Source organism: Boleophthalmus pectinirostris, unplaced genomic scaffold (assembly GCF_026225935.1).
Source record: "Boleophthalmus pectinirostris isolate CB_2022bp ecotype Guang Dong unplaced genomic scaffold, ASM2622593v1 HiC_scaffold_5, whole genome shotgun sequence".
NCBI classification, from domain to species: domain Eukaryota; kingdom Metazoa; phylum Chordata; class Actinopteri; order Gobiiformes; family Gobiidae; genus Boleophthalmus; species Boleophthalmus pectinirostris.
In genome coordinates, this window is record NW_026571404.1 from 10,418,018 (window position 1) to 10,437,486 (window position 19,469).

The 19,469-nt window shown below is 39.1% G+C and overlaps 1 protein-coding gene across 1 annotated transcript in view; it reads left to right on the forward strand.

Annotated features, from left to right (window-relative positions):
- The window catches only part of LOC110170153 (serine/threonine-protein kinase 32C), a 448,821-nt gene that overhangs the window by 387,403 nt on the left and 41,949 nt on the right, over positions 1-19,469 (forward strand). The window contains exon 5 of the mRNA XM_055162592.1: positions 18,779-18,816. Coding sequence (XP_055018567.1) covers positions 18,779-18,816 — 38 coding nt within the window. The remainder of the gene's footprint in view (positions 1-18,778; positions 18,817-19,469) is intronic.

Genomic DNA, 19,469 nt, shown 5'->3' on the forward strand with positions numbered 1-19,469 from the left:
GACCCTAAGGCGTTCCCAGGCCAGCCGAGAGACATAGTCCCTCCAGCGTGTCCGGTGGGACATGCCTGGAACACAATTAAGGGGAGGCGCTCAGAAGACATCCGGAACAGATGCCCGAGCCACCTCAGCTGCTCCTCTCGATGTGGAGGAGCAGCGGCTCTACTCCGAGCTCCTCCCGTGTGACTGAGCTCCTCACCCTCTCTCTAAAGAAGCGCCCAGCCACCCTGCGGAGGAAACTCATCTCGGCCGCTTGTGTCCGCGAGTGCAGGTGCAGGTGTATGGAGTTTAAAAACACTGTGGAGCACTTCCTGTATTACCGCATGACATCACAAGTTGGAACAAAGTGTTTTCTGTTTGAGAGAAGAACAAACTCAGCCGAAATATGTTGGGTTTGTGTGTTAAACAGTGTTGGGCATTTTACTTAAAAAAAAGTAATTAGTTACCGGTACAAATCACATCCCCCATAAAGAAGCAGCAGTTTCCATGCTGTAAAAGTAATTAATTACTCAGCAAAGTAATATCCAGTTATTTTTCATGTTATGTACTATTGCGCAAAAAATCTAGTTTGTCTTGCTTTAATACAGTGGCTCGTCTCCATCTTCACTGGATCTTACGCTAACTGCACCGGGGCTCAGGATGAACAGCAGAGAGGTGTGCTGCATGTGACAATGTGAGGCGCTTCATTAGATTTGAGTTACCTGAGGCAGACACGGACATTTTTTTTTCTCCTCAGGGCACAGTTACAATTAACATACACATTCTTGCCCTTTATTTCAATGTGGGAGAAATAGTGTCGGTATTTCCAGTTTGAAAACACTGCCTTTGAACGTCCCTGGCTCCTCGTTGCCTGCATTCTCGTTGAGTTTGTCTCGTTTAGCTGAAGTGTGCGGAAAGAAAAAACAAAGCAGCGTGAGCAGAGACTCCGCCCACTCAACTTCTTATCCAATCATGTTGTCCCTGCTCTCTCCTGAGCTCTCCCCGCTCCTGATGATGATGTGAGTCTGTCCACTGCATGAAGCCCGACACCGCAGCTCCTCGTTCAACCTGTAACTGTAACGTGCCACTTTGCTTACCCGGTAACGATAACGCCGTTGTTACGATGGGGAGTGTAATTAATTAGATTACTCCTTTACTGAAAATGTTATTCCCAACACTGGTTTTAAACATGTTGTTAGGCGTGTTCTATCAAAAATTGACTAGACTCAATCAATTTAAATCACAAAAAATGTATTCCCCTGTCAATACAATTCTAATACAGAGCTCTGGGTCAAATCGCTGTCCCTGATGGCCTCCAACTACACAGGATTTACGTCAGGCAATCTGAACGCCTGCCTGTCCCTCAACCCAGATTATAAAACACAACAGTATGAATATGCATATAATATGTTTACGCCTCGAATCGTCCTTGAAGCGTCAGCATTTCTTCTTAGGAGGAAGTGGCAACCCCCTCCAAACCATTGAAAATCACACCAAGTCTGCTTAGATAAGGCAGCCTGGGTTTATCTCCACAGTCCCAGTTCTGCAAAGGAATTTCCTTAGAAACACATAGGTTACTGTGGGTGTTTTTGGAAGGTTCCATGCGTGTCCTAAAAAGAAGCACAGGAGATGGAGAATCCGAGAGAACAGGCCACTTTATTTCGTCATTTTCCATTGAGAGGATTCAAGTTGATTACCAAGTACAACTGTCACCCCGGAACAACGCCTCAATGCCCAACTCAAAATCAGGGGTAACTTTATACTACATCTTGACAAAACATTAACTTGTTGATTTAGCATATACAGCAAGAAAATGAACAATACTGCTGACCCAGTGCACCTTATCATGGGTGGGAACATGCCACGGGGACCACATATGTCAGTTTTGCTGCTCCATGGCATCTCAAAGTCCAGAAAAACATGTTCTTTATGACACTCCAGTACAGAAATAGACATGTTATGTAGACCTATAGATAATCACACGTGTTTTCCACCCTGTTGTCATTTCAAAGTCCATAATGTTAGGTGAATTTAGCATGATCAACACATAATTTCCCACATTACCCATTATGTCGGACACACAATAGTACTTTTCAACAGACAAGATTTCAGTGTTTAAGCTTCAACTCAATGTATAACTTCATTAAACAATATTCAAACCACCACTTGATACAGCCTTCAATGTGTAAAACAAAACAGAACTCTGGGTAAGTTTTTCACAAAGAAACTACATTATAATCAGATCAGAAAATAGCGTAATATGAGCCTTTTAAATGTGTCTATCTGTAGAGACAAGCAAGTGGCGTGAAGTTAGAGGTCAGATCTGTGGAAAGCGAGCTCGTTCACGGTATTTTTTTAGCACTGTAAACATCTATAAATGCAAGATAAGTTTTATTTTTCTGTACATTCTAGACAAGTCAATGACATCTCCATGGAGACAAGGAGGTGGCAGAGTTGTTAAAGCGCCTTTAAAATAAACATAATTGTAGAGTTGTGGTTTTCGCCGAGAGTCCTCTGGCTGTTTATCATGTGCTGTTTGCTACAACTGCAGATTGTCATGCCCAGTGTAAAACGTGCCAACAAAGCAAGGTCTCTAGGAAAAATGAGGAGGTTAGGGTTATAACTACAGTATTTATGGACCTTTATGCACCCAGTTTAACATAAAGATGAGGTCAAAGCACTGGAGCAACAGACTGGGATGAGGATGGGCGATAGAGCAAAAAATTAATAGCATTTTTATCACTGTTCCTGTACTGTTTGTTATTTTCTATTGATATTTTTTAGTCATCAACATTCCCTGGGGGTGTGAAGCTCATCTGGTAATACAGGAAGTGCTCCAGTGTGTTTTTAAACTCCATACACCTTCACTAGAATCATCTGGATAATTTCAGCTCTGGAATTGCCAGTCTCTATTAGGGATGGGCATTTGATAAAATTTTCTTAACTGATCGTCAGGAGAATGAATGGTAACACTTTATAATAACTACACCTTATTTAGCCTTAATAAAGCATGAACAAAGGCTTAATTAAGAATGAACAAAGACTTAATTAATAATGATTCACGCTTAGTAACTACTTAATTACTAACTTAATTAGCACTTGCACTTAATTTCCTGGGCTGTAAATAGTTATGGACTAACCATTTGTGCATTTATTAATCATTAATAAGCTATGAGAGAATGATTTACTAATAATGCAATTCAATGATAATTCAGGCAGCTGTTATCTGTTAGTTAAGTCTTTTTGAGAGCTTTTCTAAAGTGAAGACGAATTATGCTTTATTAAGCATTTACTAAACGTGAATCATTATTAATTAAAACTTAGTTTATTATTAAGTAAGTCTTTGTTCATGCTTTATTAAGGCTAAATAAGGTGTAGTTATTATAAAGTGTTACCAAATAAACTCAACTTTACAACAAATAATCCGTAAGCACTCTAGAACCACATCAGCCTGTTTGAGATTGTAATTTGTTTAATGCAGCTTTGACACATTTGTTTACGTTTTACAGAAACAAAACTTAAAACCACATGACTCATTTGCATAAACTATAAGGGCTGAAAAAACAGCTCTTTCCTTGTGCGCTGATGTGGTTCAGCTTCTGTCGGACTAAAAGGACACGACTCAGTGGAATATGAGTGTTCTCTCTGTGACAGATGGATGATGATGATGATGATGATATTGAGTCTGTTCTGTGTGTGTCGCGTTGGAGATGGTTCATGTTTTCAGAGATCAGATGTGTGCAGGTCTTTATTTAACACGCATTTTACTCACTTTATTTATGTTGGTCACTTTATTTATTTGGCTTATTTGTCTACTGTTGTGATGAAAAGACTGAAAAGTGTTTGTCTTTTGGACACATGTGACTCAACTTTATATTGCAATAAGCGGGATACTGCGTTTACATGCACCATGATGAAACCGGGATACTCAAAAAACCCGATCATACCCTGGACACTGATGTGCTGTAAACACACTCACTGAGTGGAACAGTGTCTCCAAGGAGCCAGAGCCCAAACGTGAGACTGTGAGGCACAACTCCAGAGTTTGTGGCATCAGACGCAGCCTCATCTCCTACATTCGGTTTGTCAATTAAAAATGAACGTGATCGACAGAATTCTTAATGATCAGTTATCGATTAGTTGACTAATCATGCCCATCCCTAATCTCTATTAAACTAAAAGTAAAAGGTGGCTGTTAATGTTTGAGCAGAAAGTTGCATTTAATAGAGCAATAGTTAATGGCAGATCGTCCGTCTCCTGCTTATCTTTATGGCTCTGAAGCAAGAGACAGGCAGGTAGCACCACAAGGCCGACTCACAGTAATAATACAAAATTTTTCAAGGTAAATAGCAATAAAAGTGCTTTTTTTATTGTATTAAATAGAAAAGTTGCATAGTGATGTATTCTGAGTTGCAGAGGTGGGTACAGTACGGAAATAAGAGTAACTTAAAGAGTAATTGTTGGGACATGACATCTGATTTATACTTTAAGTTGTTTGAATCTGAATGTTGTTACCTCCTCAAAAACATACCTGGAGTTGTGTTTTGTTTCATTGTTACATGTAGTTTTTAAGTTAACAACTCCATTTACCTTTAGTTCAGTAGAGATTGGCAATTCCAGGTCTAAAATTATCCAAATTATTCTAGTGAAGGTTTAAAAACACAGTGAAACACTTCCTATATTACGACATAACCTCACAAGATGGAGTGTTTTCTGTTAGAGAGAAGTAGAACTCAGTCTAAATATGCAGGGTTTGTGTGTTAAACATGTGTGAAAGAAACAAAAAAAACTTGTTAGTGATGAGAAAAACAACTTTATAACATTGATCAGAAAATAGCGTAATATGAGCACTTCAACTTTAAGTTAGATTAGAGACTCTTTACTTAGATTCTGGCTCAAGATCTGTGGAAGGGTCCTTGGAAATGAATTAAATGTAAATTAAACCAAATGATTAAAATTGGCATAAATTGCAAAATGATATCTTGTTCCAGCATCGAGAGGCCACAGACCGTCTCCTTCAAAACACTCCTCTTGATTAAACACTTCACAAATCAACATGGCACTCAGTCTGTGGAGCTTCAGAATCATTATTTCATATCAGGGAATATTCACAACTAAACGTGTTTCAGTCACCCTATAGGCTTTTCTAATAAACAACAGAGGTAATTGTAAATATATGACAATGCAAAACCATCTCCCCCATGTTTTTATTGTCTCACTCATTCTGATTATAGTGTTTATAATGCCTTCACTACATCTCACCAACTTATTGCAGCTATTGCTTTTAGCCTAATTTAATCTCATGTATGTTTCAATATTTGCTTTACACTCAAATAAATTACAAAAATACATTAACATTGTACTTTAGTATATAGATAAAAAATGCTGTGACTTATGTAACCAAAAGTTGTTTTAAAAGCCTGAAAAATGCAAATCTGTTGTCAATATTTGAACTAAACTTGTGGGAGTCAAGAACAACAGAATGATTTACTTAATATTATAAATAAGATGCCTAGTTATCTTATAATCTTACTTTAAGCCACAGTATATACATTTTAGCCAGAACTAACATAAAATAATGTTGTTAGGGTTTAGGGTTTTTCATTTTGGTCGTGTTTATGGCATAGAGGTGAATGCATCTCCACAAACCTGACTCTTGTTTGGCCTGGTGGAAGGATTTCACCTGCTTGTTTCCATGGAAATTGTGTTACTTTGGCTATAATATTCAACAGTATGGCATAAAATGTATCTATCTCCATGGAGATAGATACACCACGAGACACGGCAAGACTACATCACCCTCCTCACCCGTAAAGCCAACACATTGTGAGTGATGCAAGTCACCCCGCACACAATCTGTTCCACCATCCACCCTTCAGGAGGCAGTACAGGAGCCTCCTGCCCTCTGGGAAGACGTACAGGAGCCTCTGTTCCCGCAAAACCAGACTCACTAACAGTTTCATCCACCAGGCTGTTAGGATGCTGAACTCTCTCCCCTCTTTAACCAGCAGGCGGCCACGAAGCAGGAATCTGTGTCTCTCTAAAGAAGACTTTTGCTTTTATTTTATTTTTATTTAATTTAGAAGATTGAGAGTGAGAACACAATTTACATTTTTCTTATGCTCATATGGAAATTTGACAATAAACTTATGAATTTAATTGAATTGAACTTTTTATTTCCATGGATGCAAGTGATGTGCCTTTATAACAGACATGGGCATTTTACAGCTCCTGAGCCACATTTGGCCCTTTGGTTGACTGACCGGCCCATTTAAGCTAATTTGGAATTACAAAATAAATATATTTTATCATTTTACCTCATGCATGGACTAAAGCTGCATTGTTTTTATTTTAGAGGTGTTTTTTTTCTTTAAATGATATTTATTGTAAGGCACCCTCACTTTTTCATTGCTTCGTCACAACATAAACTCTTACCAGTCTTACCAGCTCGACAAAACAATGATATTTACTGTATTTTTTTTTTTTAATATATATTAAGAAATACATTTATTATCATGCAGAATTGAGTTCAGCATTTTGGGCCTCTACAATATTTTCTGTTTCTTATGTGGCCCCATGGAAAAAAATATTTGCCCACTCCTGCTCTACATACTGTACCTTTATTCCTTTATAAGTCATAGTACTTTTTTATATTTTCATTACAAAATACTTGCTTTTTATTGCATAGTGTGGGATTTTCTGTCCACTCCACACTTCTTCTCTCTGTATCTTCTGATTGTGCGTACTGTAGATGGTGTTTCTTTTGAGTTTATGAGCGCTCAGCATTTCTGTGTGGTTGAAAGAATCATTTGCTCAGGACTTCGGGATGTCCTGTCTGTGCCTCTTCACATGTTCAAATATAGATGTGATTGTTCTGTCTTCTCCAGCGAGGCGGACATCTTTGTGTGGGACTGAGGAGCTGTGTGCCTGCAGAATGCACTTTTACTGCCACAGATGGCTCACAATAAACTTGAAACGGGTTCAAAACAAACTCACTTGAGCGGAATTTAGTGAGAAAATGACAGTTTATGTGAGTTCTTTAGTTTATTTCTTACAGGTTTTGTAATGTAAAATGTAGTCAGATGTTTGGGGCAGTTCCATTAAGATTATTTAAGCATTTTAAGTGGTATCTCTAGTATTATTTTGTATATTTTTTTATATCTATTGTTCTGCCCCCAGTGGAGAAATATGCTTCCGTTTTAAGCCGCCATATTGTTCCAGACTTTTCAGCAGTTCAGTCACTTGCCAGAATGTTTAAACCCTGTAAACTGTCAGTCAGCCCCATGCAAATATCTGTGTTTTTACAGTCAATTCTTCAGCAAATGTCCAAAACGGCAAGAGGCTTCCTGGGTGTTTATCGGAGAAACTGTTCGCAATCCGTAAAGCCAGTTAAAAACAAACACTATTGGAGGAAGAATACCTATAATCATCTTTTTGCACTGACTTTGCATTGTTTTAGAGTTTATTGTTCATGTCAAGCACTTTGCGCAGCTGGTCTTGTAAATATTTGTTTTTATGATCTGTTCACATCATATTAACCAAAGTATAGTTCATCTTTGTTTTACAGATTTCACAGAATTCTTGTGAAGTTCAAAATAGCACTTGAGTTTCGTTTTTTCTTGTTTCAAATCAAGACACACTTTTCTTGTGGATGGTCTGCTACCTGGAGATACTATTTCTTTGCCAGAAATGTTCCAGAGTATGTACATGGACAAGCAGGTGACCACTAGGCCACCTGTAGTTGAGAATATGTAAGATCAATAAGTTTAAAAAGCCACTAAAGGGACAATCCGGAATTTTGGACATAAGACCTCATTTCCTAGTGAGCCCGAGTGTTGGAGACGTGTAGAGACACTTTTTAAATATTCCATCCAGTCCTTGTATTTGCAGAGGTCAAGTAAAACCAACCTTGCATTTGAAGGATTTATGTCTGAGCAGCAGCAGTGAGTTGCTGATAGAAAGCTCGGCGGCGGCGGACTGATATCACCTAGCACCTGTCTTTCCGGCAGAGTAAAATTCCGCTGCTGCTGAGAAAATAGTCCCTCAACATGCGACGATTCAAGCGATGCAAGGTTAGTTTTATTTCAAACATTATTCTGTCAAAACAGACATTTACATCGACAGTCTGGTGTAATAATAGTTTTGCTTTGGGTGTTTTGTGGAGTGGGTAAGACTGTTTTTAGTGGCAGGATAACTATGGCCATTGACATGCACTAGCCTAGCACCAGTGACCTCTGCAAATACAAGGACTGGATGGAATATTTTTAAAAAAGTGTCTCCACACGTCTCCAACACTCTGCCACTGACTAACTACCCAGTGGCTGTGCTCTTCACGTAATAACCCGCGTCTGACTCATTGGCAGCCGTTCAAGTCCAACCCGAAAATTCAAATGTGCTGGTCGTGGTTGATCCTAAAGCGGCCATTACAGACTTGATTTTTAACAAACACGTACTGAAATGCCAAAGTAAGGCCAGGGATAGGTATACATTTCTATTTTAGACCAATTTACACATATAATCAGTAGAAAAAAAGTGATTTGGGTTTTTAGTGACCTTTCAGTGCAATGACATGCGTCATTCCAGGCAATCTCTAGGAATAACATCTCCATAGAAACAAAAGATGGAGTTTTCTCTATCAGAAACGTGACTCTTCAAGTGCAAGATCAGTACCGGGCCATGGGTCGTCCCCCCATCTCTTACGCCACGCAGAATGTGGAACGTCCCTCCTCCCGTAGGTCTAAACCAGAACTAAAACCAGAACTAAAACCAGAACTAAAACCAGAACTAAAACCAGAACTAAAACCAGAACTTAAACCAGAACTAAAACCAGAACTAAAACCAGAACTAAAACCAGAACTTAAACCAGAACTAAAACCAGAACTAAAACCAGAACTAAAATGTGAACTTAAACCAGAACTAAAACCAGAACTAAAACCAGAACTAAAACCAGAACTAAAACTGAACTTAAACCAGAACTAAAACCTGAACTTAAACCTGAACTAAAACCAGAACTTAAACCTGAACTAAAACCAGAACTAAAACCTGAACTAAAACCAGAACTAAAACCAGAACTAAAACCTGAACTAAAACCAGAACTAAAACCAGAGCTAAAATCAAGAATAAACCAGGAATAAACCAGGAATAAACAAGGTCTAAACAAGGTCTAAACAAGATCTAAACCAGGTCTAAACCAGGTCTAAAATAGGACTAAAACAGGACTAAAACAGGGTCTAAAACAAGGATTAAAACAGAACTAAAACAGGTCTAAAACAGGATTTACAACAAGTCTAAAACAAAGATTAAAACAGGACTAAAGCAGGTCTAAACCAGGTCTAAAATAGGACTAAAACAGGGTCTAAAATGAGGATTAAAACAGGGTCTAAAACAAGTCTAAAACAGATCTAAAACAGATCTAAAACAGGGTCTAAAACAGGTCTAAAACAGATCTAAAACAGTCTAAAACAGGGTCTAAAAGAGGTCTAAAACAGGACTAAAACAGAGTGTAAAACAGGTTTAAAACAAGGACTAAAACAGGGTCTTAAACAAGGACAAAAACAGGTCTAAAACAGGATTTAGCCAGGACTTAACCATGCCGCGCCTCCTCCCATACACCCACCCTCCTCAACCAACTCCCCCAACCCCCTCTGGTCCACGAAATATTGGTCCGTGGCTCAAAAAAAGGTTGGTGACCACTGCAGTACAGCTTCAAGACTACGTAGTTTTTTTTTTTGTGTTGTCTGAGGAAGTCCTTATATGGTAACAAGACTCTTTCTGCTGTTTAAGTTGATATTAAATATTACCTGAACTGACACTGAGGTGTAAAATGAACTATAGTACTACAGTGTGTATTTATAGTGTTACTTGAAGCGACATTAAAACTAATATTATTTTACGCATGAATTATTGATCAGGATGAAACTCAATAGAACTTCAGTGGAGTGCGTCTGTTTTTACTCACCAAGAACAAAAGTGCGTTGAATTAAAGCGACATTTCGTGTCATAAGATGTATTGTATTCCTCCTCCTCTCATTTCCTGTTCACTGTCCAGCTTTAATCAAAAATACCTCCCAACGCCATCTGCTATTTATGTAAACAATCAGAGCTTATCTCCTCCACACAAAAGAGCTGCGGCAGTGTGCTGCAAATCCAACAATACAACGGGATTTCTGCTTTCTGAATAATCGCAATAATCTGGTAGAATGCGTTTTGTTTGACGGACACAAATATGAAATCATTATATTACTTACTTTCTTACACACACAAACTTAAAACTTGTAAAAAAAAAAAAAAAACTGCTGATCTGCTAATCCACTGCTGCTTTCATGTGCCTAATAAGAGAGTTTGAATGAAAAACTCAATATTATTTAGAACATTATTACAGAAGTTGTTTATAGTAAATAGTTCTACCAAGTTTAACGGTTCATTACGTAACTTTGATCGTTGGGGGGTCTGCTACGTGTTTGTCTCCATTGAGATGCTGTTGTTTGGCCGGGAATGTTTCACAGTATGGCATTAAACATATCAGTATTTCTTTTACTTGATAATGGAAGCACGGCGGCGGGAAGCACCTCCTTGTGGTGAGAGGGAGATTAAAAAAGAAAAATGATTATGAGAAGAAATTATTAATATTTTGGGAAGTAATTTTGACACATGTAGGCTGTTAAGTGTATTTAAATTTTAATTTAATTATTTTTAGGCCCGCTTCAATTTCATTTCTCTCCAGTGACTAGGTCAGGACCCGAAATACACGAAATAGACGGTTTGCAAGAACCCCGGAAGTTGTAGACCACACCCCGGTCAATCAGCGAAGAGCCGTGAAGCCGGTGTGATAGAAATTTAAATTGTGTAAAGATTTCTCTCAATCTGTCTTGTTAATTTAGCACCAGCCTCTGAAACCAAAGTCACTCTGCTTGGACATGTATGTAACGTGTATTTCTGTATAAATACTGAGAGCTCAAATGCGCTGGGCAGAGACATGGGGGGAGACTGGGAGAGACGGTGGGAGATGTAGTAGGAACACACTGCTGGTGGGGAGAGGCTGTTGGGCTTTGGCCGGAACAGGACTAGGCCCTGTCCATATCTGCTGTAACAAGAATCAACCTTGGTCTATATTCCAAAAACTCATCGGGTTTGGCAAATGGAATTCATTATTTATCTTCAAGAGATATATAATTTTTTAGCAATTACTTGGACACCACTGAGTGTTCCGGTGCATTACATATGTCTTGATCAATCAAATCAAATAGCAACGACTGGTTAAATTAAAAAAGTACCCGCCTACTGTCGAGTGAACAAATCCTAATGCTGCGAGGTCAGACAGTTTTCACGAAGTAAAACCGGCTGATGAATCAGGCTACTTCACAGCACCCCCTGTTAAAAATAGCTTCCAGCGGCCTTGTATGGAAGTATTTATAGTCGAGTTTCAGCTGACGTCATTGTTATTAAAAGCCCGCGTTGCATGCTGGGAAATATTTTGGTCGGAGGCAAGAAACAGGATAGCGGTCAAACACAGTGCGTAACCTCACGTATTTATCCCCAATAATGGTAAATTCCTGCTGCATTATTGGATGCACAAATAGAAGCACGGAAGAAGGAAAATGTCTTTTTCGTATTCTGAGTGAAAAGAACCGCTAACGGTGAATTAAACGGCTTTCAAACATTCCCAGAGCAAACGTAGAAGATCCTAACAAACCGTGGACTCCAACAAGTTCAACAACACATCGAGACTCTTGGAGGTTTTCATCTTTTCTGCTGTGAATGGCCCAGGAGTTTCCACCAAGTCATTGTGGATATCGCCAAAGTGAATATTTGTCCAGGTAGTTGGCGATTCTGACCAGAAATTTGGTTTGGTCCACCTTTTGTAGGGGTTGAAAAGGGTGATTTGGCTCCATCGATGCTTATGACCAATTTCTGGTCAAATGGTCTTGGGTCCTCTGCCGTTAGAGTGGATAAATAACCAGGATCAATACCCTTTACGTGCTTTCTCGCTCCGTCCGTCATGTTGAATTAGTGTTTATTGCCGCGGACCAAAATAATTCCCAGCATGCAACGCGCGCTTTTGTCAACAATGAAACTCGCCTATTACTTAAAATAAAGCAATAAGATAAAACATTATAATTTTGATGAGAGTCACTTCTTCACAGACCTGACTTTTAACTTGGCCTGGTGTCTCCATGGATGTATGGACACTATTTTTCACCAGTAGATGGCAAAACTGTTCCCCCTCCTTCACCTGGCCTCTGTTCACACTCACCTGTGCTCTGCTCTTCTTCTGTTAGGCCAACGTTAGTGCCATCAAACTGCAGTAATGTGCCATCTAGTGGTGAAATGTGAGAATGCAACAGGGGCGGGTCTGCCATTTAGTAACATATGGTAGCTTTAATGCCATACTGAGGAATACTCGATGCAAAACAACACCATGAAGACAAGCAGGTGGCGTGCCCTCCCTGAGTAAAGTTAAACAGAGCTCCTTTAATGTTCACATGACACAAAACGTTTAACATAGAACAACTCCGTGGCATAACATGTGTCAGTTTAATCAGCTCGATGGCGCCCCCCATCTGCTCCACAGCGCCGCTCCACGCTGCAGTTTTTGACATGGGAATACTATACAATTATTGTGTTGCGCTCGCCGGAGAAGTAGGGTCTGCATCTCCATGGCAACAGTCAGCTGATCGGGCGAAGGTAAAATTAGTCCTGGGAGGAAGAGGGTCCCCATCTCAGTCTGCATCTGAGTGTGTTTGTGCTTTAGTTTGTTTATCTCAGACGTCAGATGAGTTTGAAGGAGATTCACAGTTGGCTGCACACAGAATGGCTTTTTGCAACTCCTCTTTATACTCCGCACAGAAGTGGGTAAAGCCAAGAACTGTGCACAAGTAAAAGCTGGTTTATAGTTCCGTTTTGAGAGCTGACATCCCGCTGATCAGGGTCCAAGTGCACTGTGGGAATCCAAACTAATTTCATTTGAATTCATTGTTTGTTTTTTTTATTTACTGTGATGATAAACAATCATATTAGGCTCATATGCAAAAGTTTCGGTGCCAAACATGAGCTGGTCCAAGCAGTTTTTCTTAAGTTATCTGTAACCGTGTTCGTATTTTCAGTCCAGGTGCTTCGGTTTTGGAACGACCTGCCTGAGGAGATAAGACACCATCAGTATCATCTTTTAAATCACTTCTTACAACCCATTTTTATCGGTCGCCCTTCCTTTAACTAGTTTTAGCTTGGTTTTATTCCTTTTTTAATCCAATTTCGTTTTATTTATTTATTTAATATAATTATTTGGATTGTTTGCATCATCGTCTGTTTCTGTATGCTTTTTTAATCATTCGTTCATTCGTTTTTCAAAATAAAACCAAAAATAAGAAAATGAAAAAACAACTATTTTCTTCATTATTTGTCTCCAAAACCAAAATGAAAAAAAAAAAAGGATAATGATTCATTTTTTCAGTTTTCAATTGTGTGTTTAAATGAATAATAAAAACGGATAACAGACGTTTCACTTTTTCCGTGACTTAAACTGCAATGCCGGACTAATCCAGGACTGAATCAGGACTGAGACCGGGACTGAGATTGGGACCAGACCGGGACTGACACCGGGATCTTGTTTAGTCCTGGTTCAGTCCTGGTTTAGAATTGGTTTAGTCCTGTTTTAGTTCTGTTTTAGTCATGGGATCAGTCCTGGTTCAGTCCTAGTCCTGGTTTCGGTCTCAGGCCCGGTCTCAGTTCTGGCCTGGTCCCGGTCTGGTCCTAGTGTCAGTCCTGTTCAGTCTACCCAGACATCTAAGTCACGGAAACAGGAAACAGACTTTATCCGTTTTTTCCATTATTCATTTAAACACAAAATCAAAAACTGAAAAAACAAATCGGTATCCATTTTTTTCATTTTGGTTTTGGAGACAAATAATGAAGAAAATAGTTGTTTTTTTAATCAAAACTGTCAGCTATGAAAACAAACTCTTAGGCCCCGTCCACACTAGTACGTATTCAAGTCGTTTTCGTTGTGGATGCAGTGTTCGTCCTCACTAATCCGACGGCTCCAGAGACGGAACGACCTGGTGCCTCCAACTCCCACGAATTCAACTGAGTACAGATCTGATCCGGCACCGTGTGGACGCCTGAAAACGCTGATGTAGGTCTGTGCGCCGCGAAGTAATTCACTGCCAAAACGCTAAGAGGCTAGAATATATGTCCATTCAGTCTCTGAAAAGTTTAACATGAACCATCTCCAAAGCAGAGAACAGACTCACCATCAGCAGAACACCCCTCTGTCACAGAAAGAACACTCATATTCCACTGAGTCGTGTCTTTTCGAGTGCTGTTTTTTTTGAGTGCTCAGTTTATGCAAATGAGCCATGCGGTTTTAAGTTTCATTTCTGTAAAACGTAAACAAATATACTCAAAGCTGTGTGGATAGGGAAGGATAACGGACACGGAAACGACGAGTGTGGACGCAGATCGTTTCCGATACGGTGATACGTGGATTCGTTTCAGTGTAAATGGGGTCTTAGTCTGAAAAAACAATTAAAAAAACTATAATTTGATGCAAGATAGACGAGTTTAATGCCATACTGCGGAACATTCAAGGTAAAGCAAAGCAATGACACCGCCATGAAGAAGCAGATGGCAGATCCTCTACTAGAAATGCTCCACTGCGCAACTTCAAATCCATTTTTTATTATTTCTATGAACCTCCAATCCTCACCATACTCCCCGTTTATAAGATTGTCTGATTCATTCTAGTTTTACAGTATTTGACATTTCGTTTTGTCGCAGAGCCTGCTCAGTAATCCACCTCTTAGTAAAGTACACCATACCTTCCCCGCAGCTTCAACGTCAGAGTTTAGCCCCGTGATATTAACATGAGTTTAACGTAGCCTATCCTCCTCGTCCTTGGGGAGGAGTTGATCTCTCCGCGGGCCTTCTCCTCTTCCTCCTCAGCAGCAGCAGCGGCCTGATGATTTGAGGCTTAATTAAATCAACTGTGAGCTCTGTTAATTGCATGTGGAGTGTGAGAATGTGGTGCGGACATGTGCCGACAAACCTGTAAGAGTCTACGGGGAAACATCTCAAGGCTGTGCTAAGAAATACTCTCCGCTGCACTGCAAAACTCAACATCTCATTAGTTACACTGGGAATCAGAGCGTTGCTTAAAGAAATGGGCTCAGGTCTCAGATGGAGGGCAGCGGTCTATTGGGGTGTGCATAAATAGTGAAATATCGATATATAAGAGTATTTTTTGGTATATTTTACTAAATTATTTTGTTAAAGTGCTACAGTTTTGTTGCTTGTTTGACATATTCACTGTTTTGATTATTAAAATTTGTGTTTTTAATATTAACTTTGCACAAGAAGTGGTTTAACAAAGACTTTTAGTATCACAGCCATGATTTAGCTTTTAATTTTTTTATTGAACTCTATCGAATCGGTTTGAAATATATCTTATCGAATCGAAAGTGCACTGTATCGAGATATGTATCGTATCCTGGCCTATGTATCGAGGTATGTATCATATCGGCAACTTCTTTATGGTTCACAGCCCCAGTGGTTTATGTGCCTCTGTTTTTCGAAGAAATGTATAAATTTATGATCCACACATTTTGAGCTTTATCATTATTTGTTAGGAATGATTTAGCCATTATTTTTTATTGAACCGATTTGAAATATATCGTATCAAATCAAAAGTGCACTGTATCGAGATATGTGTTGTATTGAAGCATGTATCATATCAGCAACTTCTTAATGATATTCGGCCCTGGTGGTTTATGTAGCTCTAGGTCAGGGGTGTCAAACTCAAAGTCACAGAGGGCCAAAATTAAAAACTGGGAAAAAGTCGTGGGCCAAACTGAAAATTTCAACAACATCTGCATGTTTTCTCTCTTCTTTCGAGATATGTAATGTTAAATCTTTTCTTATTGAAAAATCCCGCACACCGTCTTACTTGCAAACTGTGAAATTTATTAGGACAAACCGTGCAACGTTTCGGCACTAGGCCTTCGTCAGGCAAACAGAATGAGAGCTCAGGTGGCCATCTTAAATAGGGTGTGGCAAGCACCCAAGGGTGACAGGTCATAAAGAAACAGTGCACACAAAACCCCATAATTCAAAAAACAAAGACAGTCAACATATAGTGTAGAATATAGTTATTATTCTATGATTGTTATATGATGATTTCATTATTATTATTTGTATTATTATTACACTATATGTTGACTGTCTTTGTTTTTTGAATTATGGGGTTTTGTGTGCACTGTTTCTTTATGACCTGTCACCCTTGGGTGCTTGCCACACCCTATTTAAGATGGCCACCTGAGCTCTCATTCTGTTTGCCTGACGAAGGCCTAGTGCCGAAACGTTGCACGGTTTGTCCTAATAAATTTCACAGTTTGCAAGTAAGACGGTGTGTGGGATTTTTCTGTATGTTCTGGGGCTGCTCCCTCTCCTCCAACGCACCCGTCTCTAGTAGTTGATGTGCGAGGCTCTCATTCTCTCATATCTTTTCTTATTAAAATAAATGTTTAATAATAGTTTTGCTTAAACACTGAATCCAGAACAAGCATCATATAACATAATAACAAAATTTTAAATAAATAATCTCTCTATAGTCTATCTTTAGCCGGCGGGCAGCTCTAATACATATTTGATATGATCTTGCGGGCCAAATATAATTATATTGCGGGCCAAATTGCATTTTTTGGGAGAAATCTACAAACTTGTGATCCACAAATGTTGAGCCTTATCATTATTTGTTACAAACTGGCTCCACAAACTTGGTTAAAGGTAAACTGACAACAATCAAGTCTTCTGAATCTGTTGAAAGAAAAATAATTTACTTTTATACTTGTATATATTCTGACAGAAAAGACATTGAACTGGCAGTTTTTAGGGGGTCAAGTTATTTACAGAAAAAAGGTTCTAGACTTTCATTACTACAATATCATTGCAAAGACTCAGTTCAACTAGAATAGTTTTGAGAGCACAGATGCCTGCACATCCACACACAGATTTACACATTTCTCCACACTGATGCTGTGAACAGTAGAGTAGAAACGAAACATATTAGCACAAGAAGTCCTGATATAATTATAGAACATATCACATGGTCGAAACCTATGGCACCGGTTTAAGAGGCATGGATTAAGTCTCCGCTTTTACAGGTTTTTCTAAGTAACAATCTGCATTTTCCCCATTTGTACCATTGGAAGCACCCTAGACTAGAAGGAATATGCCTACATGGAAATTTACCATGACACCGTCTTGAGAATACTTTAAATTCATACGGACTTGCGAGTTTTTGTTTATGTCAGTTTTTGTTTCATGTGGATGGGCCCAGTAATTACAGAGAAATGAACCAATTAACAAGTCTAATCTACAATCTGACAGTTAATTAATTCCAGCAATTAGAACAGAACTCTGACCTGTCCTCCAGCTCGACTCAAACTGGGGGATTAGATTTTTGAACGATGTAATATTGTACATGAACCCAACCTACTGCTTTGTCTGAAATGTTCCTCAGTGTGGCAATAAATCTTATCTCCATGGAGACTTGCCACCAAACCAAACTACACATTATAAATTACAGATCTGTGGAGAGGAAACCAGACTCACAGTATTTGTTGGTAAACTGTGGAACATTCCAGGCAAAGCAATAACATCTCCATAGGGCATGTGGCAGTGTTGGGGAGTAACAGATTACATGTACCAGAGTTACGTAATCAGAGTACAAATTATGAGTAACTGTATTCAGTTACAGTTACTGTTTCAGTGAGTGGTAATTGGATTACAGTTACTTTGTTGAAATAAATGGATCACACGGCGGTATTTTCCTGTTTTCACATTTTGGGCTAAACCAGGACTAAAAACAGGACTAAAACAGGACTAAAACCAGGACTAAACCCAGGACTAAACCAGGACTAACCCAGAACTATATCAGGACTAACCCAGAACTAATCCCAGAACTATATCAGGACTAAATCAGGACTAAACCAGAACTAAACCCAGAACTATATCAGGACAAAACCAGGACTAAACCAGGACTAAAACCAGGACTAAAACCAGGACTAAACCAGAACTAAACCAGGACTAAACCTTGACTAAACCTTGACTAAAACCAGAACTAAACCAGGACTAAAACCAGGACTAAACTAGGAATAATATTTTTAATACGGTTAAGGAAAGACTGGGCTTTTTATTGTCTTTAAACAGACAAAACATCTCATGTTAAGAATCCTAGTCTTTGTTTCTCTACAGCAAACAAAAGCCTGTTCATGGAGACGTTGCAGGATGTGGTTGGTACATTCATGTAGTTTTAAAAAGCATGATAATATCAAGTAATCCAGATTACGTTGCTCACTTTAAGTAATTTAATGGATTCAGTTACAAACTACACTTTGGGGTATGTAATCTGTAATCTGTAGGGGAATACATTTTAAAAGTCTCCTTCCCAACACTGGGCATGTGGCAGTCAAATGGTACCTTCAAGTTTACTTTTTTTCATTAAATACTACTACTAATAAAAAAATAAATAAACAAACATAACAAACAAAACATAAACTCTATAAATCTAAACATAATACTATATTCAAGAGATTTAAACTGTATTTCTTTTTACAGTGCACCAGTTTTCCCAGACACACAATGTGTTAAACATGTTGCATCAATATGTAATTCACACCTCCTCCACAGAGAGCAGCACGTGACCTGACCAAGATGGCTGCTCAGAGCTGCTACATACACATTCAGTAATAACACATGGGAAATCTATGCGCCATGCTGATGTATTGATCTTTGTGTTTTTCTACAGAGACGTCAAACCAGACAACATCCTACTGGACGAACAGGGTAAGTGCACGGAGCAGCTGAAGAAGCTCAGGACATTGTGACAGTGATTACAGACTGAGGCCAAGTGACAGAAATGCTCCTCAGACGACAGGATACACTGGAAACACAACACACATTTGAATCAGATATTTTTTGTGGTTAGTAATCAACCTGGCACCACATGATTTAAAGCTGCAATTTGTAACTTTTCTGGTGGAGGGTTCGTTTTCTGCATGTCTCCATGGTGATGTTATTGCTGTGCTAAGAATATTACATATTAAAGCATTTAATGTATCCACCTCCATGAAGACAAAGCTATAACGTCTCCACGGAGAGAAGCAAGAGGCAGATACCTACGGAAGCCGAGAGGGGTCACAACAAACGCAAACGCCGCAACAAACACAAATGCGACAACACAACAAAAAGCCACAACGAACCAAAAAAAGCCACAACGGAAATGACCGCGGGACTCTATTTTCCGAAGGACCGATCAAGCGGCAAGTGAAGGAGAAGAACTACAACGTGAAACGAATAATCATAAAACAATAAATTACTTTTACTTACGTTTCCAACTTCTCCGTTCCTTTACTTTTCACGTTGTAGTTCCTCTCCTTCACTTGCCGCTTGATCGGTCCGTCGGAAAATAGAGTCCCGCGGTCACTTCCGTTGTGGCT